General features: G+C 40.4%; 1 protein-coding gene across 2 annotated transcripts; it reads left to right on the plus strand.

Moving 5' to 3' along the window:
- The first annotated feature begins 238 nt into the window (after positions 1-238).
- Positions 239-12,577, plus strand: PCDH18 (protocadherin 18). 2 transcript variants are annotated; one of them, XM_007091801.2, is made up of 4 exons: positions 239-2,878; positions 3,734-3,822; positions 3,913-4,076; positions 11,268-12,577. In XM_007091801.2, the coding sequence occupies exons 1-4, from the start codon at positions 401-403 to the stop codon at positions 11,936-11,938; spliced, it is 3,402 nt and encodes a 1,133-aa protein (XP_007091863.1). In that variant the 5' UTR covers positions 239-400; the 3' UTR covers positions 11,939-12,577. The 2 variants fall into 2 exon arrangements, with proteins under 2 accessions (XP_007091863.1, XP_007091864.1); XM_007091802.2 differs by having other exon boundaries at positions 3,737-3,822.
- The last annotated feature ends 278 nt before the right edge of the window (positions 12,578-12,855 follow it).

Raw genomic sequence — 12,855 nt, forward strand, 5'->3', positions numbered from 1 at the left:
ACTGGAGTCAGCAATCACGGGTGTTTAGTCTGCAGCCGCGCGGAGAAAGGGAGAGAGCATCGCTGGAGAAAGATTCACTGCAGCCTCTGCCGGCACCCTGCAATCGATGGATTCCGACAACACAAGGAGGGAAGCGCGGAGGTGACCCTCTTCTGCCTGCGGAGAGGACAAATGCAAGGCTCGGACTCCGCGCCGACAAGAGCTGCGAGTCGTGACACGGTGTGTATAAACCAAAAGTTTGCGAGCTGTTAATTGCTGTGCTGTGTTATTAAGAGACGCTTTCAAGTGGCAAGTACCAAACGTAGCTTAGCTTTAAGTTGCCAAAGGAAGTTGAGGGGAATTGCTTTGCTGTTTTAACTTGGTCTGTGTGAGGAGTCTCCCAAACTGACCGAGGTGCCAAATGAATGCTAAAATGCACTTTAGATTTGTTTTTGCACTCCTGACGGTGTCTTTCAACTGCGATGTGCTGGGCAAGAATTTGAAATACAGGATTTATGAGGAGCAGAGGGTTGGATCAGTGATTGCAAGACTATCAGAGGATGTGGCTGATGTTTTAGTTAAGCTACCTAATCCTTCCACCGTTCGTTTCCGAGCCATGCAAAGGGGGAATTCTCCTCTCCTTGTAGTAAATGAGGATAACGGAGAAATCAGCATAGGGGCTAAAATCGACCGCGAACAACTGTGCCAGAAAAACTTGAACTGCTCCATAGAGTTTGATGTGATCACTCTACCCACCGAGCATCTGCAGCTTTTCCATATTGAAGTCGAAGTGCTGGATATCAATGACAATGCTCCCCAGTTCTCAAGATCTGTCATACCTATTGAGATATCCGAGAGCGCGGCCGTGGGGACGCGCATCCCCCTGGACAGTGCATTTGATCCAGATGTTGGGGAAAATTCCCTCCACACCTACTCTCTCTCTGCCAATGATTTTTTCAGTATTGAGGTTCGCACCAGGACCGATGGAGCCAAGTATGCAGAACTCATAGTGGTCAGAGAGCTGGATCGCGAGCTGAAGTCAAGCTATGAGCTTCAGCTCACTGCCTCAGACATGGGGGTGCCTCAGAGGTCTGGCTCATCCATACTAAAAATAAGCATTTCCGACTCCAACGACAACAGCCCTGCTTTTGAGCAGCAGTCTTATGTAATACAACTCTTAGAAAACTCCCCCGTTGGCACTTTGCTCCTTGACCTGAATGCCACAGATCCAGATGAGGGCGCTAATGGGAAAATTGTATATTCCTTCAGCAGTCATGTGTCTCCCAAAATTATAGAGACTTTTAAAATTGACTCAGAAAAAGGACATTTGACTCTTTTCAAGCAAGTGGATTATGAAATCACCAAATCCTATGAGATTGATGTTCAGGCTCAAGATTTGGGCCCAAATTCAATCCCAGCTCACTGCAAAATTATAATCAAGGTTGTGGATGTTAATGACAATAAACCTGAAATCAACATAAACCTCATGTCCCCTGGAAAAGAAGAAATATCTTATATTTTTGAGGGGGATCCCATTGACACATTTGTTGCTTTGGTCAGGGTTCAGGACAAGGATTCTGGGCTGAATGGAGAAATAGTTTGTAAGCTTCACGGACATGGTCACTTTAAACTTCAGAAGACTTATGAAAACAATTATTTAATCTTGACAAATGCCACACTGGATAGAGAAAAGAGATCTGAATACAGTTTGACTGTAATCGCTGAGGACAAGGGGACACCCAGTCTTTCTTCAGTAAAACATTTTACTGTTCAGATCAATGATATAAATGACAATCCACCCCACTTCCAGAGAAGTCGATATGAATTTGCAATCTCAGAGAATAACTCGCCAGGGGCATATATCACCACCGTTACGGCCACAGATCCTGATCTTGGAGAAAATGGGCAAGTTACATATACCATTTTGGAGAGTTTTATCCTGGGCAGTTCCATAACTACCTATGTCACCATTGACCCATCTAATGGAGCCATCTATGCCCTCAGAATCTTTGATCATGAGGAAGTGAGTCAGATCACTTTCGTGGTTGAAGCAAGAGACGGAGGAAGTCCAAAGCAACTAGTAAGCAATACCACAGTTGTGCTCACCATCATTGATGAAAATGACAACGTCCCTGTGGTTATTGGGCCTGCTCTGCGCAATAATACTGCAGAAATCTCCATCCCCAAAGGGGCTGAAAGTGGCTTTCATGTCACAAGAATAAGGGCAATTGACAGAGACTCTGGTGTGAATGCTGAACTCAGCTGCTCCATAATAGCAGGCAATGAGGAGAATATCTTTTTAATTGATCCACGATCATGTGACATCCATACCAACGTAAGCATGGAATCTGTTTCCTACACCGAGTGGGAGCTCTCAGTCATCATCCAGGACAAAGGCAATCCCCAGCTGCATACCAAAGTCCTTCTGAAGTGTACGATCTTTGAATATGCAGAGTCAGTGACAAGTACAGCAATGACCTCAGTCAGCCAGGCATCTTTGGATGTCTCCATGGTTATAATTATTTCCTTAGGAGCAATTTGTGCAGTGTTGTTGGTTATCATGGTGCTGTTTGCAACGAGGTGTAACCGAGAAAAGAAAGACACTAGATCCTACAACTGCAGGGTAGCAGAATCCACTTACCAGCACCACCCAAAAAGGCCATCCAGGCAGATTCACAAAGGGGACATCACATTGGTGCCTACGATGAATGGCACTCTGCCCATCAGATCTCATCACAGATCGTCTCCATCCTCATCCCCCACCTTGGAAAGAGGGCAGATGGGCAGCCGGCAGAGTCACCACAGTCACCAGTCCCTCAACAGTTTGGTGACAATCTCATCCAACCACGTGCCAGAGAATTTCTCACTAGAACTCACCCATGCCACTCCTGCCGTTGAGGTAAGATCGCACTCTGTACCAACTCACTGACACGGTCAGCTGCTAGTGTGCAGAGGTTGTGTATGTGCTAGTTCTTAAGTGTCTCCTTTAAGCAGTAAACAATACTAACAATATCCGAATTAAATGGGATACAAGGTACATCACCTGTATGTAGCAAGTATGCATAGTTTAGCATGCTGTTCTGTTTTTCTTAAAGAATGGGCTTGCATGTATGATGCATAGTATTGAAAAATAAATGTGAATCTCCCAAATGACTATCTAATTAGAATACCCTTCCTTCCCAGATTAAGATACTGGAAGCCACAAATAAAGGGACTTGTTTCATTCTCACAGTTGTGGCTTCTACTCAGAAAAAAAAAAAAAAAAAAAAAAAAAAAAAGATAACAACAACAGCACCAGCAAAAACCCGAGGCCTCCAGAATCCCATCTGAATGCATGTTGTATTTGTTCAACTTTTGAATTTTTTCTGACCTTATTTTAACTGCATGTGCTAGATTGTTGCATCTTACAATATTTTCCATGTATTTTTATAATGGATCTCTTTAACCTGAACTAAAACATAAAGGAACTCAGTCTATTATTTATAAAGGAGTTCTCTTTCAAAAAAAAAAAAAAAAAAAAAAAAAAAAAAAAGCAGTGTATGAGATCATTCAAGCCTCTCCGGGATGTATTCAGTTGTGTGTGGTGCCTGGCTGCATCATCTGCCACATTCCAGCATGTGTAAATCTTTAAAACAGAGATAACATGTTCAATTCATCAGGATGAAAAGCAGTGAGCAACTGCTTTTCCTTGCTTAAGCTCGTGAGTATTAGGGGGTTTGTTTCCAGAAATCAGTTCTGTGTGTTTGGTTTCCAGCAGGTCTCCCAGCTTCTTTCAATGCTTCACCAGGGGCAATATCAACCAAGGCCAAGTTTTCGAGGAAACAAATACTCCAGGAGTTATAGGTATGAATTATCCCCCTGTTACCTATTGAGTCTCTAATGGCGTGAATGCTAAAGAGTAAAAACCATACTTTCCCTGATTTATCTTTCTAGATATGCCCTCCAAGACATGGACAAATTTAGCTTGAAAGACAGTGGCCGTGGTGACAGTGAAGCAGGAGACAGTGATTATGATTTGGGGCGAGATTCACCAATAGACAGGCTGCTGGGTGAAGGATTCAGTGACCTGTTCCTTACAGATGGAAGAATTCCAGCAGGTAAGAGGGTGGTGATAGATGGTAAATTCTTACTTTCAGATCTGTTACACCCATGGAGTGCACAGTTTCTCCCATGCTTACATTTTTCTTTGTCCTTTGCACTGAAGTATCTGTCATCTGTACACTATTAGCATTGAACATGACCTGGAGCCCCTCAGAATTATTTTCTTAAACTTCAGACACGGCAGTTGGTGGAGGAGGGGTAAGCATGAGAGCGGAGCAGGACAAGAAGGAAGGAGTGGGGAGAGGGGGATAGAGAGCCACACTATTTCTTTCCTCTCCCTGCCCCCATCCAGTGCTGCCACAGGATACTCTTGAGCAACTCTATGAAATTACTGGGTGGTTGTTGTTATTCAAATGGCCTGTTTTGGTGCATGGTGGTGAACTGGGCTATAATTTGGAAGACACAAATTTCCTGTGATGGGAACCCACTCACAGAATCAGAGATTAAAATACACTAGGGAATGGTACATTTCAATCACCAAAAATAAGACAAAGAATGCAGCTTTGTAGGTGGGAAGCACAGAATATTTTTGCCACCGTTCATTTCCTATCCGCACGGTAGTTGAAGAGGCACACGCGTTTACAAGGGAAATGTTAAGTCTGTAGCCAGATGGAGGAGACCCTGGGAAGTTAAAAGCCATGTTTTCCGTAGAGTCCCCCCTCTCTGACTGTGCAGTAGAACCTGTCTGAACCAACTGGGTAAACACTGACTACATCACTGCAGCAACCCCGTTACCAGAGACAGTAATATTCAATCGACTCTTAGGAACACATAAAAACGTCGCCCTGGCTACTTACATTCCTAAACTCCACTGAATTTGATCAGCTGAGTGTTAATCAAGTGCCTGCCATTTGATAAAGAAAGGCAGAGCAAAACTAATTGCCATCTGAGTTCCATCCAAAAATGTATCCCAAATCAGGCAGTTTGTACATGGTAGAGGTGAGATTTGAACCAATCCCATACTCTTAAATACCAACCTATTAAGAGTAATGAAGCAACAGGTTTTTAAAAAATAAGTTTAGTAATGGATTTATTCCTATATTCTGAAGTCTAACGATCCTCTACGAAGTGATTAAATGCTGCCTATTTCATTATGTTATTACAGTCATAGATATCGTATCTGTGGCAGGATGAGTGTGTGGAAAGGACTTCTGCTGGCATTAGGGCTACAATGTACATAAGAACCAATATTTGCACAGTGGTGTCTTTGTTTCTTTGTTTCATTCAGAGACTCCCTATTTCAAGGAAGAAAATGAATCTCTGAAAATCCAGTGGGATACATACAGCCTCAGAAAACTTGCTCAAAGAGAATCAGTTTTATTATTTTTACCAATGAAAGGAAAGGGCTGGCTGGCTAAATTTCTATGGTTCCATGATGTTGATGGAACCCTTATTTTGAATATTGGTCCTCAATGTTGAATAATGTGATTTCTCAAATGAAAAGTGGTACAGTGGGCATAACATCAGTATTTCATTATGTAAGTTCTTTTTAAATTGTGTGAAACCTATTCATTTAAATTTAAAAAAATTAACTATTTATTAGAGAGAGAGAGAGACAGAGAGACAGAGAGACGGGTGAGTGGGGGAGGGGCAGAGAGAGAGGGAGACACAGAATCTGAAGCAGTCTCTAGGCCCAATGTGGGGCTCGAACCCACAAACTGTGGGATAATGACCTGAGCCGAAGTCAGAAACTTACCCAACGGACCTCCCCCCCACCAGGCGCCCCTGAAATTATAATTTATTGATATAGCTAAGAGGAAAATAACTTTCCCTATTGAGATAACTTTTCTATTTGTGGGCCTAAATGATATCTAAAGTCCTTTTGAATTCTGAAATTGTATAATTATATTAGCTGACCTGTTTTAGAAAAAGGCAGGACTTCTCTTTCATTCTTTCAAAGTTACCAACACCAGACATGTTCATGGCAGGAGAATTATCTAATGCTTGCATTAAAAAATAAAATAAAAATGCATGTTAATAAAGACATTGAGGAAACAATGGGTAGATATACAGTCTAGGTAATAGTGAGTCTTATTTAGTGAGTGGCTTTAGGCTCCTTCTAAGTTAACATTTCGTTCAAAGTTAGGAGTTTGGCTTTTATATTATCAACAATGATACCGCTCAATATACAGACAACCCTTTCAAAACATTCCATATTTGCACAGTCATACTTACTCTGGGCGTGTGGTGGGAGAGTTATATTGCTGGTGTATGATGTTGTTTCACTGTAGATACATTTCTTTCTTACTATCTACCTGCCTCCATGGGGGGAAAGCATTCAGGTGGCATAGAGCACCAGGATATTCCCAGTGACTTATAAAATATTTTAAGCTTTCTTCATGTCTGGCTGGTGTAGAAAGTTACATGTATACTGAGTATCTGTGCAGAGCTACTTTAATTATGACCATCCTTCTGATGATACTTCACCCATTTTCTGGTTTATTATTCTTTCTGGCAGCTCATGCTTTGTAAACTTATATTCCCAGGAAACAGGCCAAGTAGGAAAAAAAAAAAAATGTAAGTCCACATCTGAATGCCATTAACAGAAATCAGTGCAGTTTTTGAAAGCATGTGTATTTTTAGGACTTAAGTGTCTTATTCCAACTGGTTTTCTGCATTAAACTGTGATCAAATATAGATTATGTTATGTTGCATTGCCTGCCAACAAGGTCATTTCTGGTCATTCATTCTATTAATTCCCACAGAAATATCCTGCATTCTGAGCAGTAAAATCAGCAAGCATTCTTGTCCGTTAGCTCATGTTTGTCAACATGCTTTCTTCCTTACTCATTCAACTTTGCGCTACAGTGCAAAATCTTGAACTACTTGCAGAATCTCCATTTTTCCAATGTCTTAGCGGCACCAGTGTGATTTATAAAGGCCTTTTGATTTTGTTTCTTGTGAAACTCCTTTGCCAAGCTCATTCCACTTTTCATTAATCTGCCATTGGTGATTACTTTACTCCGACATTTCTCTCTAATTCCAAGTTCTGTCCATCGTCATGGCTGGTATCCGGGTCCTGGCTATTCTTCCAGGGCCCGTTTACTGGCCCAGCATACAAGCTGAGGTTCACTCTCTAGCACCTCCTCCCTTTGTCAAATATTTCTCTTATGCAGCTTGAACAACTTTTTCAGAACATTTTAATTTAAAGTTTTTTTGGTTTAAAGTCAGTTATTGACTTTTGTTGCCCAGCAACACCTAATAAAACTACTTCCCTTGGCATTCCAAGGCCAATAAAATCCACTCCTGACTTATTAACTCTCATTTTGGGCTGTTTCGTATCTTTTGCAATAGTCAGAACCATCTTTCCACGTCCATCCTTTGTTCATGTTGCCTTTCTATCTGAAAAAAAAAAAAAAAAAAACCAACTGACTTCTCTTCACTGTGTCTATCCGAATCCTGTTCATCTCTCACAGTTTGTGTCTTTAACTACTTTAGTCTCCGCTTTGCCTCTTTTTTTTCCTTTTCTTGACATGCCTTTAGCATCATATAGGCTGGCACTTAAACTGGGCATCTGGAGCCTCATTTCTTACACTAGACTCAGAACTAGATCTGAAACCATTTGAGGACAAGGATCTATCATGGCACTCCACATATGGCAGGCTCTGACTAGATAACTGATTGGTTATTCAGTAACTCATGACTTGATGGAAGTTTGGCACCTACTTTTCGTTTCTTCTTCTTACGTCGAGTCCTACCTAAAAAGTATAGTAAGTCACAAAATTGGAAGACATATAGTGGGAAAGAAGAGTTGTCTGCTCCCTCAAGCCTTCCCCTTCCCAGGGGAAATGTAACCACCTGGCAGGTTTCAAGGAGAGACAGAAAGATTAGCCATATGCACCACTTGCCAGTAAGTTCTGACTTACTGGGTGTGGTATGAGACCTCTGTGGCTCTGAATTATATGTACACTGAGAATGTTTTTAAATAGTTGGGTCTCCAGGGAAAAGGTTGAGCATATCACTAAAACAGAAATGATCTATTCTGTGCCACTACCTTCTTATCTCTATTTTTGCCAATATTCTCTCTATTAGCCTGTCTTCTTCAATTTTTCCTATTTTCTGAATTTAAAAAAATTATGTTAATGTATTATTTAATACTCAGGGTTCCATTTATTTATTGTTTCATTAAAATGGCATTCCCTGTTTTAAAAAATTCCTGTAAACAAAATTACCTGTGGACATATACCATCATTTGAATCATCCAGATTGTATTTTTGGTTGCATGTTCATTATATTCGGGTCTCTAGAAAGTTGATCATACTCGGGATTCTTAGAAGCCTATGTAATTTTTCCGTTTTCCCCCACTGTCATTAAATATTAAAAGAAAACAAAGACAATCAAATAATCAAAAAATTAAGTCCTTCCCACAGGGTCAAAGGCCAGAAAACAAATGAAAGGTATCATCAGACCTGTTTCCGGTCCTTCCAACAGGATGCGTGTAAGACAAGAGAGACGGGTCTCCTTTCCATTTTCAGAGACCCAGGGAATTAGGGAAAAAACTTCATTACCACTTTGATAGCTATTTCACTGCTGAGAAAACCTCAGTGCTATTAAGGCATTCCAGTTACTTTCAACTCCTTTTGGTTTTGTCCACATAAATGATGAACAATAGTAATTATTTCTCAGCAGTAAAAATGCATGCCATGCCGTCAGTAAATCTAAACATGCTTTTCTTCTTAAATCATCCATCTTTATTTAAATTTAAATAGGAAATGATATGCTGAAAGAGTATGCTTTCTTCATGGCAAAATCACACAAGGATTCTGGGTGTTTGCCCTTCCTTTTACCCATAGTTAGTTCTGCTGTTTCTGCATTTTTTCTACTTTCTATGTATTTCTAGTTTTCCTACCAATCAGACCTTTTTCTCCTTCAGAACACTTGTTCTCGATTTTGTTCCACAGATTATCCCTTCTCTGTTAAGGAATGAGGTCCAGAATTGATGAGGTATAAAACCAAATTATCTCGAAGGTTTAGTGGTGAAGGGGAGGGACTTCCACCCCTTTTAACAAAGTCCTTTATTTCTCTTTTTTTCTGAGAGGAAACATTTACTCTTCGCCTTTCTTTTTCTGCATATCAATCTTTTTTAAAATTTTATTTTACTGCATAAGAACACTTAACATGAGACGTACCCTCTTAAAAATATTTAATTGTAGAATACAGCATTCTTAACTATAGGTACAATGTTGTATAGCAGATCTCTAGAACTTTTTCATTATGGTCAACCAAAACTTTATGCCCATTGTTTGGCAGTTCCCCATTTTCTCACCCCCCTGCACATGCACCTTTTAGCAAACACCATTTCACTCTTGGATTCTATATATTTGTTCATTTTAGACACCTTATATACATGGAATCATGCCATATTTGTCCTATGGCTGGTTTATTTCACTAAGTAGAATGTCCTCAAGGTTCATCCATGTTGTCACATATTGCAGAATTTCCTTCTTTTTTTAAGGCTCAATAATATTCCACTGTATGCAAATACTGTGTTTTCTTTATCCATTCATCTGCTGGTAGGCATTCGGGTTGTCTTCCCAAGGTGGCTATCGTGAATAGTGCTGCGGTGAACAAGGGAGTGTTAATAGCTCTTTGAGATCCTGAATTCGATTCTTTTGGATAAGTATTCAGAAGTGGGTCTGCTGGATAATATGATAGTTATCCTTGTGATTTTTTGAAGAACTTCCATATTGTTTTCCATAGTGACTGCACCATTTTGTGTTCTTAGCAATAGTGGACAAGTATTCGAATTTCTCCACATCCTTGCCGACACTTGTTATTATTTTTTTTGTAGTAGTTATCCTGACAGATTTGAAGTGATATCTCATTGTGGTTTGGATTTGCATTTCCCTGATGATTAGAAAATACATAGTGCATTCTTATTCCATGCAGACATTTTACCTGATGCTAGGGATACAACAATAAACACAAGACACTACTTGCTTCTCCTGATAAGGGCTTTGACATTGTTCAAGTGTCATCCTTTTTAGCAATAATTTGGGAAGAAGAGAAACCTTGCTTAAATAGCCAGATCTAAAGAATAAGCTCTGACTAGATAGCTAAGGTTGATTATCAATCCAGTTTCGTTCAAATGTAAGATAATTACTTTGCATTTTCTGCATTGTCACTTGCTCTAAAGCAAAATCATGATGCCGAAGAGACATAATTGTCACTGAAAGAGATAAGTGATTTGTGAAGTATGTTTTACATTTCTGCATCCTTCATCGTTCCTTTTATTGTAGTTTAGTTATTGCACTTGTCAATTTAGAAATTTTTCTCCTCTTTATTTTCTGCTTTTCTAATAGCATTTATTATTTGCATTCCTTCATTATTATTATTGTAGTTTAGTTATTGCCTTTGTCAAATTTAGAAATTTTTCTCCTCTTTATTTTCTGCTTTTCTAATATCATCTATTATTTTCTATGAGCATGGCCACTCAAATTCCAATCAGACATTAAAACAACTGGAAGAACTAACCAATGGATTTTTTATATTCTTTTTTACATTTTGATGACTTTTCCATCTATTTGAATTCCAAACCTTTAAAAGAAGACTTCTGAATAGAGTAACTATAGGTGTCCAGTAGTTGAGGACAGTTTGCACTGCTATTTTAAGTAACAAATCAATAAATAATCCAAAATACCTTTGAGAGAATTTACTAAGTATAATGACCTGATAGCTTGTTATATTCCCAATGCCTCCATTAAAAGTAAAGTTGGTCAGATAGACCCCAATATCCAGAAGGCTACTCATAGGTGTTGCTCAAAAATTAATCTGGTGGCATTCCAAAATCACAGATTTCACCGTACAGCTCTGAGGATTTTAGAATTTATATCCAGCAAATATCCCACCACCCATACCTTCGCTCCTTTTCAGTCATCCTCATGTGTAAGTTATAAATCCATTTTCTCATTACTTGAGTAGCAGAAATAATAATCCTGAGAAGTATGTGAGTCATAATCTTCCTTTTGTTCTTTGATAAACAGGGGGGGAAAAAAGAGGTCCATTTAACTGATACTCAGATTAAAGCCGTAACTGTAGTCCATTTAATGTGTAAAATAACGGGTATCATCACGGTAGTAGTTTAAAACGGTGTCCTATTTTTTTTAAGACTAAACTTGCATTCTTTTCTACCATTTTGAGATATGCTAAGCATGACGATGAATCCCTGTTGTCTTCCTTGGGTGTAGCTATGAGGCTTTGCACGGAGGAGTGCAGGGTCCTGGGACACTCTGACCAGTGCTGGATGCCTCCTCTGCCCTCGCCGTCCTCTGACTACAGGAGTAACATGTTCATCCCGGGGGAAGAATTCCCAGCACAACCCCAGCAGCAGCAGCACCCCCATCAGAGTCTTGAGGACGACGCCCAGTCTGCAGATTCTGGTGAGAAGAAGAAGAGTTTCTCCACCTTTGGGAAGGACTCCCCAAACGAGGAGGACTCCGGGGACACCAGCACGTCCTCTCTGCTCTCGGAAATGAGCAGCGTGTTCCAGCGCCTCCTACCCCCTTCCCTGGACACCTGCTCCGAGTGTCCCGAGGTGGATCGCTCCAACTCTCTGGAACGGCGGAAGGCGCCTTTGCCAGCCAAGACTGCGGGTTACCCGCAAGGCGTGGCAGCCTGGGCAGCTAGTACACATTTTCAGAATCCCGCCAACAACTCGGGACCCCCACTTGGAACTCACTCCAGTGTGCAGCCTTCTTCCAAGTGGCTGCCGGCCATGGAGGAGATCCCCGAAAACTATGAAGAAGATGATTTTGATAATGTGCTCAACCATCTCAACGACGGGAAACACGAACTCATGGATGCCAGCGAGCTGGTGGCGGAGATTAACAAACTGCTTCAAGACGTTCGCCAGAGCTAGGAGATGCTAGCGAAGCATTCTTGTTTCGGTGTGTATGGAAATCGGGGACAGAGAAAACCCTGAGAGAACTGGCATTGCCAAATAGTTGCATTTATCATAAATGTGTCTGTGTATATTGAATATTGAATACTGTATTTTCGTATGTACACGATGCAAGTGTGATTATTTTAATCTGTATTTTAAAAATACATTTGTACCTTATATTTATGTGTAATTTAACAGACAAATTTTATTTTTTTACTCCCATGACAAACATGTCTTTCCTAATCATGTAGAAAGTAGCCACTGTTCAAATATGATATAGTCTTCGACCACAAAGTGTAAAGGCACTGTGTAGATGAGTTCTGTTGGGGGAAGAATTTGCTGTTGCTGTATGAACAACCCCACTGAAGCATTATGCAATTCTTAGTTTCGTTAAGTGATCCAGTTTCTTTTTTCGATACTTTTTAAAAAATGAAGCATCAGTGACAACGTCAAGCCACTTAATTATTATTTTTACTGCTCTCTGCTAGTTCTGATGGTTCAATTTCAGCAAAATTGAGACATGGGGTGAAATTTCATTTCAGGACTATGAAGTATCTTTCACAGACCATGATGAAAAAAATAGGGCTAGAGTCAATGCTTCCCAACCCCCCCCCCCCCCCCCCCCCCGCAGGCCCCTACTGTTCCAAGGCATCACACTGGCCTATACTCGAGAATATTTCTCCTGAAGTATTAGTGTCTATTTGTAACCAAGGGAAACAATGCATTTCATTCCATCCTTGTAACAGTAGACACGCTCCAAGAAAATGGAATCTGTCCTTTAAATGGGTAACGGTATGTATTCTAACAGCCTAAAGTATTTGTGGACAAAGACCATGGTGTCAGTGTCCCTCCTAGGGTAGTAAATGGAATTGATTTATTCTGAAACTGTTTTG

Source organism: Panthera tigris, chromosome B1 (assembly GCF_018350195.1).
Source record: "Panthera tigris isolate Pti1 chromosome B1, P.tigris_Pti1_mat1.1, whole genome shotgun sequence".
NCBI lineage: Eukaryota > Metazoa > Chordata > Mammalia > Carnivora > Felidae > Panthera > Panthera tigris.